Here is a 22,288-nt window from a genome sequence, read left to right on the forward strand (position 1 = left end):
TCAAGCCACTGGGGGACCATAGGCGGGCTGGGGGAACTCATCTTAATGTTAAAAAAACTCATAAAGTGAAATTTTCATGCCATGGGACCTTTTTAATACCGTAAGTTATTTGAGTCATTGCCAAGAGTATGGATGTAGTCCTCCAAGCTCATTTTCTTTTTCCCAAGGCACCATGACTTTACGGATGCTCTGACGTTATTGTAGCATGTTGTGTATTAAAAATAAATACATTTCTACCGTACATTACTGTATTTTTGTATGCGACAAGACTTTTGTCCAAGCCCAATCTGACCTTTCTGTCCTAATTCAATTAGACAACTCAATGACTGATACAAGACTTCAGAAGCCTTAAATCCAGAAGCCTTAATTGTCTTTTCATATAAACCATTTCGGATTCCAATTGATCAACTACAAGTCAAGTTATTATTTGTTGTTCCTACAACTTAGGTAAGCGACAAGACTTTTGTCAGGGGCTGTAAACCCTGCTTGACTTTAATAGCCTGCACCCAGTACACGGGTCCTGTCACAAACCATTTCAATCTCACGTTGTGTGCGGTAGGCCTACACTCACCTCTGAAGGGATTAACGGCGAAAGTAGAGAGCCGAGCACGTTGCAACGTGCCGTGCCAGCCCACCTGATTCGCCCGGCGGTGTGGGGATATAAACACAGGGAGGGGGGGAGGCGGGACCGGAGGATGTGACGTCCTGGTCGTAGAGAAGATTGTAGGCTACCATATCCCGTAATGCTGCTCGTTAACGTAGATGTTTGGTGAGGCTTATTACAAGCTGCGGGGATGGTCAACTGTGAGTGAATGCAGCCGCCTCAGGTGAACAGAAAGCGGGATAGAGACAGTCACAATACAGGCCTGAACACACCATCCACCGAGCTCCACAAATATGGATCTAACTTTTGTATTATCAGCTGTTATCTTCACTCTTCTCGCGATTGTGGTCGCAACGTCGCTATTTAACGGCTCGTCGCCTACAGTCGACTTTGCAAGTTATTTCGGAAACAGAGGAGACGGCGCAGCCGGGGGATTAGATCAAACGAAGCAGAATGGCTATTTACCGGACAAGAAGAAGAAGAAGGAGGAGGACGACTGGTGTGAGATCAGCGGGAGCACGCATGATCACTGGGATGTAGTGAAATCTGTGCTTTCAGTAAGTTGTCTGTGTTCGGCCTGTCATGGGAAAGCTCTGCTTGTTTGTTTTCTTTTGCATTTTATTATGTTATTCTCTCAATCTGTTTTCCTCCCAGTCAGATGCAGCTTACAAGTCCAGTCAGAGGTGGAAGAAGCACTCAAATCGTCTATTTAAGTAAAAGTAGCAATAATGAAAATAAAAATTAGAAATTAAAAATTAGCCTATAAATTGAATTAAATGCAGTGTGATGTAATCAGGTATTACAATCAAAAGAAAAAGGCAAGAAAGATATTTAATGGAAACCCTGAATATGCACACGAAGATACATTTCATGGAGTAACAAGTAGCCTACACACTAAAAAAATACTCAAGAGAAGTAGCCTTTACCTCTAAATTGCACTTAAGCAGATCACTAATTCATTAACATGTTAAGTAGAATTGTAACATTGTACCAGGTCCAGATGAAGCTAAGCTTGTTTTATAGACTGCAGTAGTTAAATGCGTTCTACTTTATAATCATGTTTTGAATGTCTGAAGCTTCCGCGGTTAGTTGATTAATTGATAAGTCCATCAACAGGAATTTAATCAGCTAGAATTTTGATAATAGTTAAAGTAATTTTTGTATTTTAAGTGTTTTGTTTTTAATTGTTGTTACTGTTCTTTAGTCATCTGGTTTTGGAGTGTTGATCAGAAGAAAGAAGACATTTTGAAGATGTCACATTGGATTTTGGGAAACTAGGATTTGCTATAATTATGTAATCCAAAGATTATTCAATTAATCAAGAGAATAATCAGAATTTTCAATAATGATAATAATTAGCTAGTTAGCTGCAGCCCTGTTCATGTCAAATCAATGTAGTAAAGTAGGCTACAAATTACAACATTTCCCTGTAAAATGTATTGAGTAGAAGTGTGAAGTAGCATAAAATGGAAAAACACAGTACAGAGCGCAATATTCATGTCTCTTAAATGTGGCTGATTTCCACCTCAGCAGACCTTTTAGCAGACGATATCCCACCCACCTGCGTTGCCGTGCACAAAAATAAAGGGCACTGGGGGCAGAGAGGGCAACAAGTAGGAGGACTTCAACAACATGAACTGGCCGTAACTGTCTTTTGTTGTGTCTTTTTAGCCTAAATTTATATCAATAAATAGAAAGAAGCAACATGACTTTACTAAAAACACCTCTCCGGTAGCTGTCAGGACCCTTCCTGACCTGTTTTTAGCCTCTAAAATGCCTGTTGAGGATATCTGGATGTAGAGAGGTCAAAGGACAGGGAGAGAGATGTCAAATCAGCACCCAAGGGAGCAAAGTATGAAACGATAACCTGACCCCTGCACCAAGTGTAGGCCAAGACAGCATCCAGGAGAGGTGAGGAACACAGGTAACACAAGGAGTGATTTGTTTGGTGCTAAATATCTATACAGCAGTTTCTAATCTGGGCTGGCCTACAAGGACGTACACATACTTCAGACGTTAAAGAATTATATTAATTGCTTAAGTTGTACGGGGAAAATTATGATTTGATGCCCCTCATCTGATCCCTTAATTCTCTGACAGGAGGAGGCACATCCCCACCCTCACGCTGAAGAACTGGCAACACCAGTTGAGCACTCCTCCTCCACATCCAGCCTGTGCGTTCCCAGGCCTGGATGTAGGCATATGAGTTTAGAGGTAGACTCGTCATCCAAGGCCTCGTCGGGGGCGAGCCGTAGGTCATTCATTGGGCTCTCTGATAAGGAGCTCCTAAAGTGTGCTTTCTCATACCCCCAGACTGAAGGAGCCACAGAGAGCCCAGGGATCAACGGTGAGCACTTTTACCCACTTTGAAAAAGCTGTTAGTTAAACATTGAAATATATATTGTTTTGTTTTTTTCAAAATAAAGGTTTAGTGTAGATTTCTTATCTAAGTTTATTCTGTTTCATCAGATAACGAGGAATCGAATGCAAACGATTCCTTGAAGTACGTCCCTGGAAAGGCGCGATCCCACCACTTGCAAATGATGATGTCAGCAGAGGAGCTGGAGGAGGAGCAGAGGTCAGTGAAAACTACAAATATGGGTACCGTTTTCTGACAAGGCACCTTTCATAAAGTGTTTGTAAGCTGTTAATAAGAACGATTAATTTGGGGAAAACCCCTTCCAATTGACCCTTCTAATAGCTGAGAGGCCTTACTGATGAATAAAAAAAAACTAAAGACAACCTGGCAACCCAAAAGGTGTTGTTATTAATAGCTTATAACTGATCTAAAAAGCATTAGAGAACAATGTATTAACCATTAATAAAGTCATTTAAAGGGTGCCTTATGAAAAAGTACCCAAATATGTCACATATAAATTAGTAAATTCACAGAGTTAGACACCTTAACTCTGTTCTCCCAAAATACTCCAAAACAGAACAAAAATGCAGAGGCAAAAGATTATTTGCCAAAGTTTTACTGAAAACCGAATAGATAATGTTTTCGTTCAACATTTACATAAAGTTCCCTTGTTTCCACGTAGCAGTGCTTCCCTCAGTCCAGTGTTGACTCGATTTCTTCAGCCCTCTAATCTCCTCTACACTGTCTTCACGTGTTCGTGTGTTGTTGGTCGTTCACTCCACATTTAGGTGCTGTATCAGCCCTCCTTTTTAGGCTAGACTAGAGTAAGGCGAGATTGAGTCTCTGCCAGGCATTAGCTGAAGGATGAATGACATGAGACTTAAAGATTTAAAGAAACCACACAACGCGTTCAGTTGCTGCTGGGGAGAAAAAATAGAAAACAGAGGAGCACTCACAGACATAATGTATCTGCATTCCCTGCTCTTATCATTGCAGGATACACTCCAGCACAGACTTTAACTGTCTGTAAGCCTGAAAAAGGAGCAAATATGTGGTAAAGTATGAGTTATTCTCACCCGTTTATCGCAGGGGAGTCACTTTCTGGCCATTGTGTGAAAAACTATAATGCCGTTTTTCAGGCTAATTTGCGTTCTCAGTTTGCAGTGATTTTTGGCCTCGTCATCTCTTTTTCCTCAAGTGGCCATGAAGCGACTGACACATCCCACTTACCCACCTCCCACTGCCCCATCATTCCACATTGTTCAGCGTGCGATTCTCAGGTGTCACAGCAGGTGTTGATTGTGTGTCCAGTCGTCACCTCTGACAGAAGAGTGTTAGTTAATCCTCTCAGGATTCTTCTCTGTTGTGCCACAAGGAGACACTGGGACTTGTGCTGACATGGCAGTCACTTCCAAAACTATTCAGTCACACTGGAATAGAGAGGGTGAGGGTAAAATTGGGCATTTGTGCTTTGATATGAGTAATACATCTTGTAATATGTGATTTCAGGACGACAGACAACTGGGGGAATATTCATGTCAGAGTATTTTACAATAGCAGCACTGATAGAGGACCTGTTTGCCTTGTATTCAATGTATTTAATGTGGCTAATGTGTGACCAATAATTAAAATAAATTAAACGTTTTTAAATACTGGAAAAGACCTTTCACTCACATCAAGTTAATGAGGGTCATGACTCATGTAGCTTATCTTTATCAGCATTCCTTGCTGTGAATGTGAATGATTCACTTTTACTTGTCAAGTAAGGTTAGATAAGCCCTTATTGATCCCCAAAAGGGATATTCAGCACAAAAACAGAAATAAATACAGATAAATAGAGAAAGTATAAAACTAAAATGTATTTGATGTAAAAATATAAACTATACAAAGGAAATTAAAGACGAAATACCAAGACAAAAGTGTGTGTGAAATTGTGAAATTTGCAGAGAAGTATTTTATTTCAATTTCTCAATATTCCCATTTGTCCACTGGGGGTCGTGCTGTCCTAGTAGCAGGGTCCATGCTGAATACACTATTTTAGATCCCACATGCTTACATACATACACACTGTCAAGCGTAGGCTACTGTATTTTGTAACTGTTGGACAGAGCCAGGCTAGCTATTTCCAGTCTTTATGCTAAGCTAAGCTAAGCTAAATGGCTGCTGGTAGTAGCTTAATGTACCGTACAGACAGGAGAGTGGTATCATTCTTTTCATCTAACTCTCTGCCAGAAAGCGATGAAGCATGTTTCCCAAAATGTCAAACTAGTCCTTTAAAATCTCTATTGTATTATATGTATTTATTTGGTTCATCCTTGTATATTGAATATGTACCTACTTAGTTCATCTTTTGACATTTTTAAACTTACCTGTCTTGTTTACAGTTGGAAAAGCTCAGTTCTTATTCATAATTACAAGGGCTCACTTTCCCTAATGGACGCTGGGTGGAGCTCAGATTTGTGTTTTTTTTTTCAGCTTTGTTTACATATATTTACGGTACCGGTGCTGTCTGTTTTTACAATTTTTTTTTTTTGGGTTCTTTTACCACAAAATATTTCTTTGATATACAGTGGGGGAAATAAGTATTTGACCCCTTGCTGATTTTGCAGGTTTGCCCACTTACAAAGAATGCAAAAATCTACAATTTTAATCAGATGTACATTCTAACAGTGAAAGACAGAATCCCAAAGAAAATTCCAGAAAATCACATCATATGAATTTATTAAAATTGATAACCATCTGATGAGGAAGAAACAAGTATTTGACCCCCTGGATAAACAGCATGTTAATATTTTGTAGAAAAGCCATTATTGGCCAGCACAGATGTCAAACGGTTTTTATAGTTGGTGACAAGGTTTGTGCACATTTCGGCAGGGATGTTGGCCCACTCCTCCCTGCAGACAGCCTCCAAATCATTCAGGTTCCGAGGTTGTCGCCTGGCAACTCGAATTTTAAGCTCCCTCCAAAGATTTTCAATCGGATTCAGGTCTGGAGACTGGCTAGGCCACTCCAGAACCTTGATGTGCTTCTTCTTCAGCCACTCTTTTGTTGCTTTGGCGGTGTGCTTAGGGTCGTTGTCGTGCTGAAACACCCATCCTCAACCCATCTTCAGCTCTCTCACTGAGGGAAGGAGATGTCGGTCCAGAATTCCACGATACATGGCCCCGTCCCATCCTCCCCTCAATACGATGGAGTTGTCCCGTCCCCTTGGCTGAAAAGCACCCCCAAAGCATGATGTTGCCACCACCATGCTTGACGGTGGGGATGGTGTTCTTTGGGTTGTACTCGGTGTTCTTTGCCCTCCAAACACGATGAGTTGAGTTGAGGCCAAAAGTTCTATTTTGGTCTCATCTGACCACATCACCTTCTTCCAGGCCTCTTCTGAGTCGTCCAGGTGGTGAATGGCGAACTTCATGCGGGCCTGTACATGTTTCTTCTTGAGCAGGGGGACCTTGCGTGCGCTGCAGGATTTCAATCCATGACGGCGTAGTGTGTTACCAACCGTTTCTTTTGTAACTGTGGTCCCAGCTGCCTTCAGTTGATTCATCAGTTCCCCCCTGTGGTTTTGGGATGATTCCTCACCGTTCGCATGATCAGGGACACCCCACGAGGCAAGATCTTGTGTGGAGGCCCAGACCGAGGGAGGTTGGCGGTGGTGTGGTGCTTCTTCCATTTCCTGATAACTGCACCGACAGTTGATCTTTTCTCTCAAGTTGCTTTCCGATTCTCTTGTAGCCCATCCCAGCCTTGTGCAGATCAACAATCTTGTCCCTGATGTCCGTGAGAAAGCTCTTTGGTCTTGCCCATGGTGGTGATGTTGGATGCTGGTTGTTTGGGTGTTGACAGGTGTCTTTTATACAGGTAACGAGGTGAGGCAGGTGTATTTGATGTAGATAATTGGTTCGGATTGGGGCTGTGTCTTAAAGAAAGACTAACTGGCTTGTAGGAGCCAGAATACTTGCTGTTTGTCCAGGGGGTCAAATACTTGTTTTTCCTCATCAGATGGTTATCAATTTTAATAAATTCATATGATGTGATTTTCTGGAATTTTCTTTGGGATTCTGTCTTTCACTGTTAGAATGTACATATGATTAAAATTGTAGATTTTTGCATTCTTTGTAAGTGGGCAAACCTGCAAAATCAGCAAGGGGTCAAATACTTATTTCCCCCACTGTATTTGTCTTCCCAGGGTGCAACGTGAGCAGCTGGCAGCCATCTTCCAGCTGCTGAAAGACAACCAGGAGACGTTTGGGGAGGTATCCGAGGGAGAAATGGAGGAGCAACTCAGACTCTACTCCATCTGAGACGCCACTTCGTGTTTTTAGGATGATCCCTTTTAAAGGCGTGAACGCTAAAGGACTACTCCAGTACACCAAATATTTCAATAAACTTGTTCACAGTATTCAACTCAAGCTGTGCAGTCCACTCAACAACCACTCTCATTTGTTTTTCATATGATGTACTTTGTTTTATTATGTTGTTATATTGCTGTAGCATCCACCTGCCTGTCAGCCACATGAAGAATAAACCACAACAGCATTTTAGCTACCCATAAGTAAATAAAAGGGATAATGGACTTTTGTTTCTATTAGTTTTATATTTATATAAATATTTATTCATTTCTTACAATGGTGGACAAAAAAGTTTATTTTGAACCCTGGGTACAAATCCTGTTAAGTTGTTTTTGCATATCTTCCCCTCTGTGTGGGTGTGGGTGGGTGGGTGTGTGTGCGCGCATGCGTGTGTGGGTGGGTGTGTCATTAACATGTAAGCAGCAATTAAATAAGTAAGTAAAAAGATAGTGAGGTAAAAAGTGCAATATTTCCTTCTGGACTGCAGTGAAGTATAAAGTATCTGGAATTACTGAGGTAAAGTACAGTTCTACTTTTTCAGCACTGGTGCCATTTGGTCAAATATGAAGTTAGTGGGTTTTTTACACATTTTTGCTGACTGACATTTTATTTCTATGATCCCACACTTTTATCATATTTTTAATTCACAACTCACTACATAGATGGGTTTCTGGGCGAAGTCATTGTGAGATGTGCGCGACTGCGAGATTGTGGGGGATAAAAAAGAGAAAAAGAAAAAAAACTCCCTTTCAATTGTGCAGAATTAGCTTTTTAGGCAAGGCAAGGCAGCTTTATTTGTATAGCACATTTCAGCAACAGGGCAATTCAAAGTGCTTTACATAAAACATTAAAGAGCAGTTAGAAAACAATTAAAAAACAATAATAAACAAATTAAAAACATTAAAAGACAAGAATAAAATTGATAGTGCAGTATAAGAATAAAAGTTACAGTGCAGTATAAGAAATTAAAGTTAATAAAATAGATTATTTAAAGAAAAGCAACATCAAAAAGATAGGTCTTTAGATTTAAAAGAACTAAGAGTTGCAGCGGACCTACATGTTTCTGGGAGTTTGTTCCAAATATGTGGAGCATAAAAACTGAACGCTGCTTCCCCCTGTTTAGTTCTGACTCTGGGGACAACAAGTAGACCTGTCCCAGACGACCTGAGAGGTCTAGGTGGATCATAATGTAGTAGCAGATCAGAAATGTATTTTGGCCCTAAACCGTTTAGTGATTTATAAACCAGTAAAAGTATTTTGAAATCAATTCTTTGAGGCACTGGAAGCCAGTGTAGAGACTTCAGTACTGGAGTGATGTGATCCACTTTCTTGGTTTTAGTGAGGACTCGAGCAGCAGCGTTCTGAATCAGCTGCAGCTGTCTGATTGATTTTTTAGGGAGACCTGTAAAGACACCGTTACAGTAGTCAAGTCTACTGAAGATAAAAGCATGGACAAGTTTTTCCAGATCCTGCTGAGACATAAGTCCTTTAACCCTTGATATATTTTTAAGCTGATAATAGGCTGATTTTTTAATTATGTTAATGTTGCTTTTAAAAAAAATTTTTAGATAGCAGACAGCTATCATAAAACATTTAAATATATATTCTGTTTTATGGTATATCTTGATGGTAATCACTACAACAGAACACAGTTAGCTTACATGCTAACATTGACAATACAAAGAAAGAAAGGGCTTTGCGTTCTTAACTTGTCCACAGCGGGAATTTCATATATGCTAACGTAACTTGCGTGAGGGCATTTCAGTGCTCTTAATCTGTAAAATAAACAGATCATTTCTCACTAACTGTAAGAGCTAATTTTGTGTAGTCTGGGTTAGCATATTAGCCAGAATTCATGTTAGCTATATCTGGAGCCAACAAATTTGAGTTTATCTCTAAAAGGTTAGTGGTTTTGGGTAAGTAGATTTTTTTCCAAAGTACTGCAAAGGTCTATAATTTATCATGACATTGTGGCAGTGAGTTTTATATCCCACTGATGCGCGCATCATTGATTATTTGTAAACACGAAACCATCTATTATTTGGCGTTCTTGCAATTTGTTACCTAAATTCGGTGTATATTTGGTACTTTTATAGTTATTTTGACATCTCTGAGAAAAAAATAGCTAAAACTAACTAATACCGTCCAATACCAAAGCCCCTTTATACCTTCATATAGGTTATAATGTCCACTGTTTTCTAAAACTGTTATACCAGATGTGTCGATTTAACCTTCTGTTCACATTGGGGGAAGTAGTTTGTGGTGCTGTTAAACCTCACCTCGTGATGATGTTGTATTCCCGGTAACCCCATATCAATGAGGGTCGAATAAATATTGAAATATCTACTAAGATGGAGAAACACCTTAGAAAGACAAAACTGCCACTCATATGTCTTGCAGGGTTTGGGTAAATAATTCAAATTTAAAACAAAATCACTACATTCTTGATGCCATTCCTTCCATTCTCAGTGTATCAGTGTTGTTTTGGCTTTTTCGTCCCTGTTTCTAACTCTGTTCTTTGATAAAGCTTAATTATTTTGCTGTCATGCAGTTTTTTCCACATGTTTTTCTCCAGGATATAGTCATGGTTGGCGTAGAGAATGACAGGGGTTTTAATATTTTTCTCAAAGTAGTAAGTTGAGTATTTCTTGTAGTCCTCAGTCATGAATCCATATGCATTCACCTGAGAACAACAAAAACAGAGAACAGGGACTAAATTATTTGTTAAAAGAACAATTTGACATTTTTAGAAATAAGCTCATTCATATTCTTGCCAAGACTTAAATGAGAAGATCGATACTACTCTCATGTAGTGCTTAATTTGTAAAGTGGGAGGTCCCGGAGCGCAGAGGGGGGGGTAATGGAACAAAAAAAATTACACAGCCTACTTAGCTTCTCTGACTAAAAAAACCTAACAATGCTGTGTGTACATCAGGGCAATGTTTATTTTAATTTCAGAACATGCACAGCATGGGTACGAAATGTAATGAATCCACATTCTTGATCGGCTGAAATGATTTTTGCTTGTTTGGGAGCCGACTGGCCAGCGTATTTGAACAAGTTAAGCAAACTTTGTTGTCTTTTTGACATTTTTCCCCTGAGTGAAACGAGGCTAACAGCAATCTCAACCAGCACAAGCGCATGTGTCAGTTGAAGTGCTCAAAACCCAAAACTCAAAACGCATCGAAAATGCAAACACAAGCTTTTTGTGGAACTTCAATGGGGAATAAAGAATAAAGTAATTTTTTATTTTTTATTTAGGCAATTCATTTTTCATAGTGACACAGGAGGTGTCGGATCCAATAAAAAAGGTTCCGGATCCAACGTCGGAGGTGCCGGAACGGCGTGTTCAGGTTCAAATTAAGCCCTGCTCTCATGTCTGTCTGGTAAATTGGAAGCTACAGCCAGCATATGGTTAGCTTAGCTTAGCATAAATATTGGAAACAAGGGAAAATACTTGTTTGGCTCTGTCCAAATGTAATCTGCCAATCAGCAGATAGAACTCACTAACAGTAGCTATAGATGTGGACATGTTTAATAACTTACAGTGTCGCAGGTATGCAGAGCCAGGAAGAGAGTGAATGCCCCATTGCTTGGTCTGACTAATGCCCAGTATGAAGCATTTAGATTAGGAGACATTAAGAACCTGTGGGCAATGAACAGTGTCAAGTGAACATACATTAAAAATCATATTACAAATAAAGTTATCATTGTAATTATAAACCATTAAAAGTAAAATATTTTGGTATGATTGTGAGCAGAGGCTGACCTGTTTCGAATGTATCTGAGGAAGTCCTGGTGCAGAACATAGAAGCGGGTGTCATTGTACTGCCCAGCATAGTACGTCCATGGCCTACAGGGTTAAAACACATGACGGAATGATGCAAAGCTAGCGTTCTTGTCTCTACAATGCAGTTAATTCTCTCTGCTGGAAACTGAGGCAAAATTGGAGCAGGAAGGCACCTCAAGTTACATTTTGCTCTTGGTAATGAGTTTTGCTTCTAGATTGGCAGATTAAATTGCCCTATTTTTGAAAGGGAGTTTGGTGACTTTCTGCCTGAGCCACAATGGAGCGTATAGTGTATATTGTGAGTGTTTAACATGACTTGTTACCTCCATAAAATGTACTAACTGATTGCCTTTTTTCACTAATTTAGGAACTTGTGAGTAAAATTACTTTAAATGTTATAAATGTTTACCTGCCTCAGATATGAGACTCTTTCCATCAACATGGTGACCTGGCGACACATCTTCAAGCCCAGTCCCATATGTTCCAGCACTGGATATACTGTGTTTTTGTGTTTGTGTGTGAATGTTACCCTCGTCTAAGTTGTCGTGATAAGAGTTGATATTCACCTTATGTTTTTATATGGGCCAGCAGCGATTTTTTCTCCTTTGAGAAGACCCTCGAGCCAATTGAAATCCCTCATACCCTCAGGAACCATCACGTATTTTATACCCTGTCAAAAAGAAGAGGATGACAGATAAGTGTGTATGTGTGGGGTATAAACCATTATGATATGATATTACACATAACATACAAGTTTGAGTACCTCATCATGAGGGACAGTAGTATATCCAAACGTCTTGAAGAAATACAGCGCAGATGTGATGGAGTGGGCCGTGTGAATGTACACCGATGTTCTGTTTCCGACGTCTTCCTCATAACCTTTGGTGATTGCACCATTCATCCTGCCACACATACAGATCCAAATGTGAGAGTGGCCTTTGTAAATTAAATTGTATAGAACTACTTGCATGTCCCTGTTCTGCAGGTATTCCACCTGTTGGAAGTGCGCCCTCGTTTAGAAGAAGTCTCCCGGCTAATCCTGTCTTGTACAGGCCAAAGTTGGAGAAACAGCTAGCTGGCAATTGTGAGCCTTACCTAGCTAGGGTGCTAGGGTGAAAAGAGGATCTGCAACAATAGGCAGTACATCAAAAATATTAAACCATGTAAACCTATTCTGATACAATCTCAAATTACAATTATGAACCTGAAAATGAGCATAATATGGTCACTTTAAAGGTCTCGTCTCGGAATCAACTACATTTTTACTCTGTCTTGTCTCGGTCTCGGATGAAGAGGACTCAGGATTTTATTTTAAAACCATTTTATTTTAAAACCAGCCAAGACCACAACTGTAGGGATTTCGCTAAATTACCTGCATTGTCTGATTTAGCCCTATGTGTTAAAACTTGCAAATGCAAGCAATAACTTGACTCATATCTAATTTGAATTATGTTACCGTAAACCCCCCTCTCCCCTTTACAGACAGAAAGTGAATGCGTGAGACAGGAGAAGAAGCTCTAGCTGTCCTAAATCTGGTCTTGGTCTTGTCTCGGTCTCGATACACTCTGGTCTTGGTGATGACTCAGTTTAGGTGTTGATTACAACACTGGTTGTTTGTAGATTTCCGTTTAGCCTTTAACACCCTACAGCCTCATGTTCTCCTCAATACGCCTTAATCACTGCATCATATCACTCGTCCTCCCCAACTGTACCCAGCAGGTCAGGGTCAACAGGACCCTGTCTGAAACCTTGACCATCAGTACTACTGAACTGAACATTACAAGAACAGTGCATGATTACATTTTCAGAACGTTCTTGGAACAAAAATATTCTAGCTGGGTAAACACTTAAGTTCCACTTAAGTTCCCAGTACTGGGAATGCCCAATAAAAACAATATACAATTGTGTAGACCTTGTTAGCGGTTAATCTTTACTCTGTCATATTTACAATTGTTTTTTTTGCTTGGTACAATGCAGAAAAGTGGCTGTGTGGCATTCTGCGCGTCTAATAAAATAATTCCGATCTTAGGTTTTATATACTGCCGAATAAACAGACGGAGCTGGTTTAAATGCTACTAACATCGCTGCTACAGTCGAAACTGTAACAGTTACATGGAATTTATTCATTTAAAATGCTAAGACATAATCTTTAATATCATAGCTTTAATCAACGTGCGCCAACAATAGATGATGACCCTGGGATAACGTTACTGATAATATTGAATCATTTCATTTCATCACTATAGTACCTTATTCAACTGTATTCATACTGATTTGTATAAAGTAGAACACATTGAGAGCAATACTTCGCTGGAATCAGTGGTGATTATGTCACATGAGGTACACCAAGCCATACATAAGCTTTCTAATAACAAAGCTAGTGGATTGGATGGTATTTCTGCTGAGCATCTTAAAAATGCCAGTATAAGAATAGCTCCCTTGCTCGCCATTTACTTTACTGTTTTTATGATACATGGTGTATTGCCAGACTTAATGTTGGCTGTTCTTTTAGTTCCAGTTATTAAGGACAAAGCTGGGAAGATCGGCAGTTTAGATAACTATAGGCCTATAGCTTTAGCGAGCATATTATCAAAGGTACTAGAAAAAATTCTGTTGGACAGATTAAATGAATTTATTAACACCACCGACAACCAGTTTGGGTTTAAAGCTAAACATGGCACTGACTTGTGTATATATGCCCTAAAGGAAATTGTGAACAAATATAGAGATAAAAACTCATCAGTTCTTATGTGTTTTATTGATGCTTCTAAAGCATTTGACCGCATAAATCATGACAAATTATTTAACAAATTAAGGCAAAGAGGGGTGCCCAAGTATATTGTGAGAATTTTAGCTTACTGGTATGCTCACCAGACTATGCAAGTGAAGTGGGGCAATAGTGTGTCAGCTTTTTTTGGGGTTGGTAATGGAGTCAGACAAGGGGGTATTTTGTCACCGGCTCTTTTTAATCTTTATATGGATGATCTGTCCAGGCAGTTGAGAGCCTGTAATACTGGGTGCATGATTGGTAATTTAGTAGTGAACCATATTATGTATGCTGACGACCTTGTGATTTTTAGCCCAAGTAGTGCCTGATTACATCAGCTTCTTACAATCTGTTCGGTATATGGTGTGGAACATGATATTAAATATAACGCCAAAAAGAGTGTTGTCATGATCAGTAGAACTAAAGATGATAAAGGTTTGAATTTCCCTGATTTTAAATTGGCTAATAATACGCTTAGTGTCTGTGAAAGGGTGAAATACCTTGGTCATTTTATCACGGATAAAATGACAGATGATGAAGATATTTACAGGCAATGTCGCATGATGTATGCACAAGCCAATAGTCTCTTACGTAAATTTAGGGCATGTACGGCTGGTGTAAAGATATCTCTGTTCAAAGCATATTGCACACCGTTGTATACTGCGCACTTGTGGTCAAACTATAAAAAGGCAAGTCTTTTAAAATTGAAAGTAGCATATAATGACGCAATGAGAATATTACTCACAAAACCAAGATGGTGTAGTGCAAGTGAGATGTTTGTGGTCGCAAGAGTGAATACCTTTCATGCTGTTTTAAGAAACCTAATGTTTAAATTCATGTGTCGGCTTGATGGGTCACAAAATGAAATAATAATGGGCTTAACTGACATACGTCTAAGCACTACACGCTACCAATCCCGTATGTGGAAACATTGGTATAATTGTCTCCTGGTAGAACAATAATTTTTTTTTTTAAATTTGTTTGTTTTTATATTTATTAAATGTGTAGGTAGGTGTGTATGCATGTGCGTTTATTGATATGTATTTATGTATTGTTGTGGGTGATTTGGACCTTGAGTCTGTAATAAAAGTTTTGATTGATTGATTGATTTAAGATTAGCTAACAGTTAACGTTAGCTGTCTCTTATCTGGAGACTCAATCAGGTAGCTAACGTTAACAAAAAATACGGCTCAGTTTGTTTCATGGATCTTGCTCTGTCAAGCAGCAAAAGTGCTATTGAGTAGGTCATACTGGGCTCCATGTCATTCCCCCTCTCTCTTCCCTTTCATGTCTAAGCTGTCCTGACAAAACTTAAGGCCTAAAATTCCACACAAAAATCTAAAATAAATAAATAAATGATTTGTTATTTTAAGTTCATTGGCTAAACATCTGCCATTATGTTCTGATGAGATTCCTGCTACTGTTGCGAGCAGTGGTGACAGTGATTTTTGTAGGTCTGACGGTGCTGACTCCACTAAAAGGATTCATTAATACAATACAACAATACATGTTTGATTATAGGTGTATTACGTGTCCGTATAGCTTGCTGCAATCATATACAAAAACATTTTAATACCTTCAAAGGGCCGATGATGTCTTTTTTTAACTGGAATTTATCTTTCTTTCCCGGCCATGTGTTTTGCAGGTTGAATTGACTTTGTTGCACAAACAAGTACAAAGAAATAGTCCTACTCAAATGTTTATGACGCTGAAGTTATTATTCATATCTTCTGCCAAGGTTAAAGGGAAACTTAAGGGAAACTTAAATAACAATTTAAGCGACCAATTCTCAGTTTTTGCAACACCTATAGTGGTAAAAAGGTGTTAGACATTGTAGTCAATGCCTTAATGCTGCTTAAAACCGCTCTAAAATGTGTGAAACCTTTATTTTTTACATTTTTACTGACAAAAGGGCAATTCACTGCATTTTCTCCATTCAGAGCAAAACCTGTACACATGGTTTTAACTTTCTTGTTGAACCTCACATTGACAGAGAGTTAACGTATTTTACACTTTTTTTCTCATAAAGAGTTTCTGTACAGATTAAACAAACAAGATACAATTTTACTTAGTTAGCTTTAGAGATGTTTGTATTTTGTCAACTTTGGACCCTGTTTCCAGTCTTTATGCTAAGCTAAGGTAAGCAGCTGCTGGCGGTAGCTTAATTCTTAGCGTACAAACAGAAGAGTGACATTACAGTTTTTCTTGATTGCTTTGATGCAGCAGTCAACTCAAACTCAGCATTTTTCAAAACAGTTAACACACAGGCCGAAACAGTGGCACTCATGGTCAAAATGACATATTTTGTTTGCAAAAGGCTCTAACCATGCCAAAACATTTAAAATATGCAACAAAAGCAAATTTTGCCATCAAACAACACAACTTGCAAACAAGTGTTTGAGCTCTTCCAATCAACCATTACACAGTGGACAGCATAATACAAAATACAGCACTCAGTGCCAATCAGTGCACCATTGCTTGTCATGTTTTTCTAGCTTGCATGTATGGTCAATACACCATGTTTTCCTTTTGTCTGTATGGACAATTTTCAACTTTACGTAACTTAAACTTTTACTAGTGTCTACGTATAGTTAAGTAATGATTATTCTATTTTTGATATATTGTGTTGCCTGTTGTACTTGAATAGATATAGAATTTGCACTGACGCTATCTTGCACTATGATGCCATTGCACCTTTCTGCATTTTTTCCACACCACTCCTTTAAACATACTACAACCAAACTTTACTGTAAGGGCACACTATTGATATCTTTCTTTGTATTTATGTAGTATGTGTGCTTGGATGTCATATGTCATATGTCTGTTGTGGCATCACAAGGGGACGTGTGGTAGAGGGACGCTATATTACAGGAGTGGCTACCCAGTGACAAAATGGCCACCACCCACACTACAAGTCCCAGAATGCACTGCACATGGAGGTGCAAATGCCTCAGCCTGTTGATTACTGCAGGTGCTCATGCACTGGAAGAAGACTAAAGAGAGCAGAGGCAGAGAGAAGAAAAGCAGAAGTCATGGGGAAAGAACCTAAGCTACCAGGACTTTGCTAAACCTAGTAGTTATACTCCCAGTACATTTTTGAGTTTGAGTTACTGTTTTTTGTTGGACTATTTTTGGAAAAGACTGCTTAAAATAAAACCTCTGTTTGCCTGCAACCACTTTTTGGCTCTTCTCTGCCCTACACCCCACCTGCTACAAAGAAAAACCTCTCATGACATCACACTGTGTGCCTATGTGGATGTATGTTGTGTATAAGCTATTGGACACCTTAATTTCCTTTGGGATAAATAAAGTATCTCTATCTATCTATCTATTGTAGCCTATTACTGTACATAGCTTTCATGTCAGTGCCATTTGTTGTCAAATTTGCCTTCTTACAAAGGATTGGATCCTGAATCAGAAATGCTTTGATGCAAATTTTATTGATTCCATTGATTCTTATTTTCAAACTGTGGCTGAAAACTGAAATACTGTAAATATTACACAAAATACATAAAATGAAATCTATAAGAGTATAAGAAATTAAGAAAATAAAAATAAAATATATTACAGCAAAGTATAAACATCTATTACTGTAGAGTATAAGAAATAGCCACTATTGATACTTAGTCTCTTCTGTCTTGACGATGGGGCCACATGGACTAACCCTGCTGACTGATTGCTAATTGAAGATTTTTGTGAAGGAGTGTCAGACAGGTGCTTCTGTGATTTCATACTGATGTAGGTAGTTTCTAATAGTTAGGAACAGATGGTATTTGTTTGGTTACCATAGCTAAAACAATGGAGTTTGGACTGCTTGAATGAAATCCGTGTTAACTGTTCTGCAAAAGGGTGGGGAAAATGTGTCAATCCAATGAGAAAGAGTTAACACATTTGCAAGAAGTGTCTTCTGCTCTGCTGAGACAGTGATGATGAAAACCGAGTGGATCCCAGTTTCTTTAAGCAGGTCAAAGCAATCAAGAAAAACTGTAATTACCCCATCTCCCTGCAAAAAATTGAAAAAGCATAATCCTCAAAATGTCAAACTATAGAACTGGGCAATGTGGCTACAAATAATATCCAATTTCCTAATTGTTTTTATAAGTTTGATAATAAAGTCTGCAGGACTTTTAAATGTAGAGAATAAAATAAATAAAACATAATATGGGAAAATTCTAGTGCAGACTGGTAGGATGTTTTCAGCCACTAACATAAAGCAAATACAGAAATTATTTCAAACAATATCCTAGAGTAGCTTTTACTCACATTACCAGAGCTTGAAAGAAGCTTCAGAAGGATCTATATCTAGACTCAAGGTTGTAAATGTTGCCAAATAATAGTACAGTATTGGCTTGTAGGTAAATAATTTTTTATATTGACATTAAACTGTTATAATCTTTATCAATTTAAGCTTGCGGTTAAAGTCTTGCTCTGGTGATTAGTTGAGCAGTTTGATTAAAATAAGTAAAACCATAGTAGTGGGAGCTACAGTCTCCTCCAAAAGTATTGGAACGGCAAGGCAAATTCCTTTGTTTTTGTTGTTCACTGAAGACATTTGGGTTTAAGATCAAAAGATGACTATGAGACAATAGTTTAGAATGTCAGCTTTTATTTCTTGGTATTTACATCTAGATGTGTTAAACAACTCATTACATATCACCATTTGTTTGAACCCACCCATTTTTCAAGTGAGCAAAAGTATTGGAACATGTTTCTTGTTGCCCAGGTGTTGCTTTTTAGGTTGATTGTTCAAACATTAAATAGCTCTGCATGACTAGTCTAAGTTTTTATCCTTGGTTTAAAGCTATAAAGACTGCATTTCTTGTTGAAGAAAATAAACCAACATGAAGACCAGAGAGCTATCTATGGGAGAAAAGAAAGCCATTTTCAAGCTGAGAAAAGAAGGAAAATCGACTAGAGCCATTGGAGAAACATTGGGCAATGTCCTGAAAAAGAAACTACTGGTGTACAGAGCAATAGACGTCGAACAGGTCGGCCAAGGAAAACAACAGTAGTTGATGACAGAAATATTGTGAGAGCTGTGAAGAAAACCCCCAAAACATCATTAAGTGACATTACCAACGACCTCCAGAGTGCAGGGGTGAAGGTATCACAATCCACTGTTCGAAGAAGACTCCGAGATGAGAAATATAGAGGTCATACTACAATATGCAAACCACTCATCAGCAGTAAGAATCGGAAGGCAAGATTGGAATTTGCAAAGAAGTACAGAGATGAGCTGCAATAGTTCTGGAACACAATCTTATGGACTGATGAGACCAAGATTCATCTCTAGCAAAGTGATGGAAAGGCCAAAGTATGGAGAAAGAAAGGAACTGCTTATGATCCGAAGCATACAAGTTCATCTGTGAAGCATGGTAATGTAATGTCATGGCTTGGGCGTAATGTCATGGCTTAAGCGTGCATGGCTGCTTCTGGAACAGGCTCATTCATATTTATTGATGATGTAACTGATGATGGTAGCAGCAGAATGAATTCAAAAGTGTACAGAAACATTTTGTCTGCCAATTTACGGAGAAATGCTTTCAAACTAATCGGGAGGAAGTTTATCATGCAGCAGGACAACAGCACACTGCCAACAAAACAAAGGATTTCATCAGGGGAAAAAAGTGGAAGGTTTTAGACTGGCCAAGTCAATCACCTGACCTTAACCCAATAGAGCATGCATTTCACCTCCTGAAGAGGAGACTGAAGGGAGAAAACCCCATGAAACAAACAAGAACTGAAAGAAGCTGCGGTAAAAGCCTGGAATTGCATCACAAATAAAGAATGCAACAGTTTGGTGATGTCGATGGGTTGCAGGCTTGAGGCAGTTATTGCAAGCAAGGGTTATGCCACCAAATATTAAATGTTATTTACTTTAAGATTATTTGTTCCAATACTTTTGCTCACATAAAAATGCAGTGGTCTAATACAAACGGAGATATGTCCTGAGTTGTTTAACACATCTAGATGTAAATACCAGGAAATAAAAACTAAAATTCTGATGTCTCTAAAATTCTTGTCTCATACTCATCTTTTGATCTTAAACCCAAATGTCTTCAGTGAACAACAAAAACAAAGGAATTTGCCTTGCCGTTCCAATACTTTTGGAGGGGACTGTATGTACTTTGTATTATGACGTGTGTAGAAAGCATCTGGGTGGGTAGAACTGGCTTTCATTAAATATGTCTTTGTTCACTTGATGTTATCAGCTCTTTAGAACAGCAGTGAAGGAAAGCAACATCCTGGTTCCTTGTTGCTAAGCAAGCTCAAAGCTGATAACCATTATCTTGAAATCCACATTTGACATCCCTGATACTCGTTCGTTCGTTTTAGTCAGCCGAAGTATGTAAACAAACTACTGCTCAGTATCGTGGCTCAGCGCACTCCCATAATAAGTACACTGACAATATATATATATATATATATATATATATATATATATATATATATATATATATATATATATATATATATATATATATATAATATTTGCTCACCAGTGTTTTAAATAACTGGTAAATATTTGAGTTAACAGTAAAAGATGTGAGGCTTTGTGACAGACTGTTGTAAATCGCCATGATGGTTTTTATTGGCATCTCACCATGCACAAATTACGGGATCCCTACCAGAATTTAATATTGCCTTGGCAAATATAGGTAATGATTTAGTGCTGCTTACAGATGTAAAGAAGAGACAAAACTGACACAGGGATGTATGATCTTCCATCAAATTGCCTTTAAACCCTGTTGCCCACCATTTGGATACAAACTAAATGAATGTTTCTCTTACCAAAAACGTAATCATGAGCATCAATCTCTTTCCCCATTTTAGAGCCATTGAGGATCCCCGCATTGCCCACCACAGCACAGCGCACACACCCGTCACCACCTGGTTTTGGAAGGAGCAGTGGCTCTTTTGGCTTTGGGATCAACTTTACTGAAGCCATCACTTCTGCAAAAACAAGTACAAAAAACAACAACAAAAAACATATCAAATACATAATGTGTTTTAAAATGCAAAACAGTTTCTGCAGTCAAATCTCACAAGCATATTGCTAATGTCTAGGTGGTTGTAATTGTGTTACAAGAGTGAGCATTGTTGGGAGGAAGCTGAGACTTAAGATTTCCATTTTCAACTTTCTTGTAATTGTGCACATGATAATGAATAATTTGAAACTTGAGAAACCCTTACCATCATACTTGTACTCCATAAAACCAAAAGGATTGTTAAAATGTGAAAGCCGATTCCACTCGCTCATGTTGATACTGTCTTTGTGCAGAAACGTATGTATGTTGGGGAGGAAATCCTTCTTAAAGCTCTCAAATTCAGAGTTTCGCCATGACTGGGCACATGTCTGAGGATGTAGGATAAATTATAAAATAAAAAAACTATCCAGTGATTTAATAAGGGCTCTCTTACAGCTGAAGAAACAGCGGGCAATAAGATTGGCAAGAAGCCAAAGTAAAAAGCAATTGCTGCAGTAACAACTTTTCCATGGAGGTCACACCAAAGACACCCAAACACGTGGCTGTGCAAATAATCCACTCACACAAAGTTAACATTCATCATATTCCTGTCCCATCTTGTCATAGCATGCTTACTGTCTGCCTGGGTGAAACATCCTGGTTATAAACATCGTCAAAATCCCACTGAGGAAGCTTCGTGAAGGAGGTTTTGGAGAGGACGGGCATGGGAGTCTCAACCAGAGGACCAAGTGTAGAGCGTCTCATCTGATCAGTTTTTAGCTCTGTTTTTGTGGGCTGAGTCTTGAAAGTAATCCAGCTGATGTGGAAATTTGACAAAGAGCAATAGATGCAACGTACAAGAATTAGCAGGATACACTTTAAAGGTGCAATATGTAATATTGTGTGTAATACTGGCAGCTAGCGCTTAAAATAGTTACTGCACTACCAATTCAAAATACTGGAGAGTCGTTTCCCCCGCCCCCTCCTGCCCAGACTCGAAGTTCACGGGGGTTGCCAGCCTGAGACCGCAGCATTCACAACAACGTTGCTAGACGCTTTTCTCACATAGCCAGACATTACTCCACAGCACAGCGGAGTAGATAACGGTAGATGCTAGTCTCACATAGCCAGAAATTACTCCACAGCACAGAGGAGTAGCTAACGTTAGATGCTGGCTATATTGACAGTCATAAAAGCCCGTGCTCACGCGGAGCTCTGTAACCAACTGAAAATTACAGTATGAACCGCTAAAAACACAACAACCTCACCGTCCTCTCCACACGCCAGTCAGGCACACTTCCTCGGCTTAGAATTACAATATGAAACGCTAAAAATACCATTACCTTGCCGACGGAACACACTTCATTGGCTTAGAATTACGGCAACAATCGCTAAACACACTGCAAACTCACAGTCCTCTCTTTCCGATTTACAGCCCCCCTGTCGTG

The 22,288-nt window shown here is 38.9% G+C and overlaps 3 protein-coding genes across 8 annotated transcripts in view; 1 reads left to right on the top strand and 2 right to left on the bottom strand.

The window, feature by feature from the left end:
- Positions 1-1,051, bottom strand: part of rnf157 (ring finger protein 157) — a 33,946-nt gene extending 32,895 nt beyond the window's left edge. Inside the window, exon 1 of the mRNA XM_028567744.1 lies at positions 572-1,051. The gene's annotated coding sequence lies outside the window, so the exon portion shown is untranslated. The remainder of the gene's footprint in view (positions 1-571) is intronic.
- mxra7 (matrix-remodelling associated 7) lies at positions 678-7,540 on the top strand. 6 transcript variants are annotated; one of them, XM_028567752.1, is made up of 5 exons: positions 678-1,161; positions 2,705-2,818; positions 2,918-2,951; positions 3,074-3,182; positions 7,153-7,540. In XM_028567752.1, the coding sequence occupies exons 1-5, from the start codon at positions 898-900 to the stop codon at positions 7,265-7,267; spliced, it is 636 nt and encodes a 211-aa protein (XP_028423553.1). In that variant the 5' UTR covers positions 678-897; the 3' UTR covers positions 7,268-7,540. The 6 variants fall into 6 exon arrangements, with proteins under 6 accessions (XP_028423553.1, XP_028423550.1, XP_028423551.1 ...); XM_028567749.1 differs by adding an exon at positions 3,960-4,017 and having other exon boundaries at positions 2,705-2,951; positions 7,153-7,240; XM_028567750.1 differs by lacking the exon at positions 7,153-7,540 and adding exons at positions 3,960-4,017; positions 4,121-5,514 and having other exon boundaries at positions 2,705-2,951.
- Positions 7,541-9,777: 2,237 nt separating this feature from the next.
- On the bottom strand, positions 9,778-21,605 carry LOC114548559 (alpha-N-acetylgalactosaminide alpha-2,6-sialyltransferase 1-like). The gene is made up of 8 exons (XM_028568543.1): positions 21,477-21,605; positions 21,067-21,229; positions 20,667-20,826; positions 11,869-12,010; positions 11,672-11,775; positions 11,085-11,168; positions 10,862-10,961; positions 9,778-9,998 (listed from the first exon to the last, which is right to left on the bottom strand). Exons 1-8 carry the CDS (start codon positions 21,603-21,605, stop codon positions 9,789-9,791), a joined length of 1,092 nt encoding a protein of 363 aa, XP_028424344.1. The 3' UTR covers positions 9,778-9,788.
- Between the last annotated feature and the right edge of the window lie 683 nt (positions 21,606-22,288).

Source organism: Perca flavescens, chromosome 21 (assembly GCF_004354835.1).
Source record: "Perca flavescens isolate YP-PL-M2 chromosome 21, PFLA_1.0, whole genome shotgun sequence".
Taxonomy (NCBI): domain Eukaryota; kingdom Metazoa; phylum Chordata; class Actinopteri; order Perciformes; family Percidae; genus Perca; species Perca flavescens.

Coding starts and splice junctions, on each gene's coding strand:
- LOC114548559 (XM_028568543.1), bottom strand. CDS start 21,605: ATGAGACGCTCTACACTTGGTCCTCTGGTTGAGACTCCCATGCCCGTC. Junction 20,827..21,066: donor TATGGAGTACAAGTATGATG/GTAAGGGTTTCT, acceptor TTGTTTTTGCAG/AAGTGATGGCTTCAGTAAAG. Junction 11,776..11,868: donor CTACTGTCCCTCATGATGAG/GTACTCAAACTT, acceptor TCTTTTTGACAG/GGTATAAAATACGTGATGGT.
- mxra7 (XM_028567748.1), top strand. CDS start 898: ATGGATCTAACTTTTGTATTATCAGCTGTTATCTTCACTCTTCTCGCG. Junction 2,952..3,073: donor AGAGAGCCCAGGGATCAACG/GTGAGCACTTTT, acceptor CTGTTTCATCAG/ATAACGAGGAATCGAATGCA. Junction 3,183..7,152: donor GAGCTGGAGGAGGAGCAGAG/GTCAGTGAAAAC, acceptor TTGTCTTCCCAG/GGTGCAACGTGAGCAGCTGG.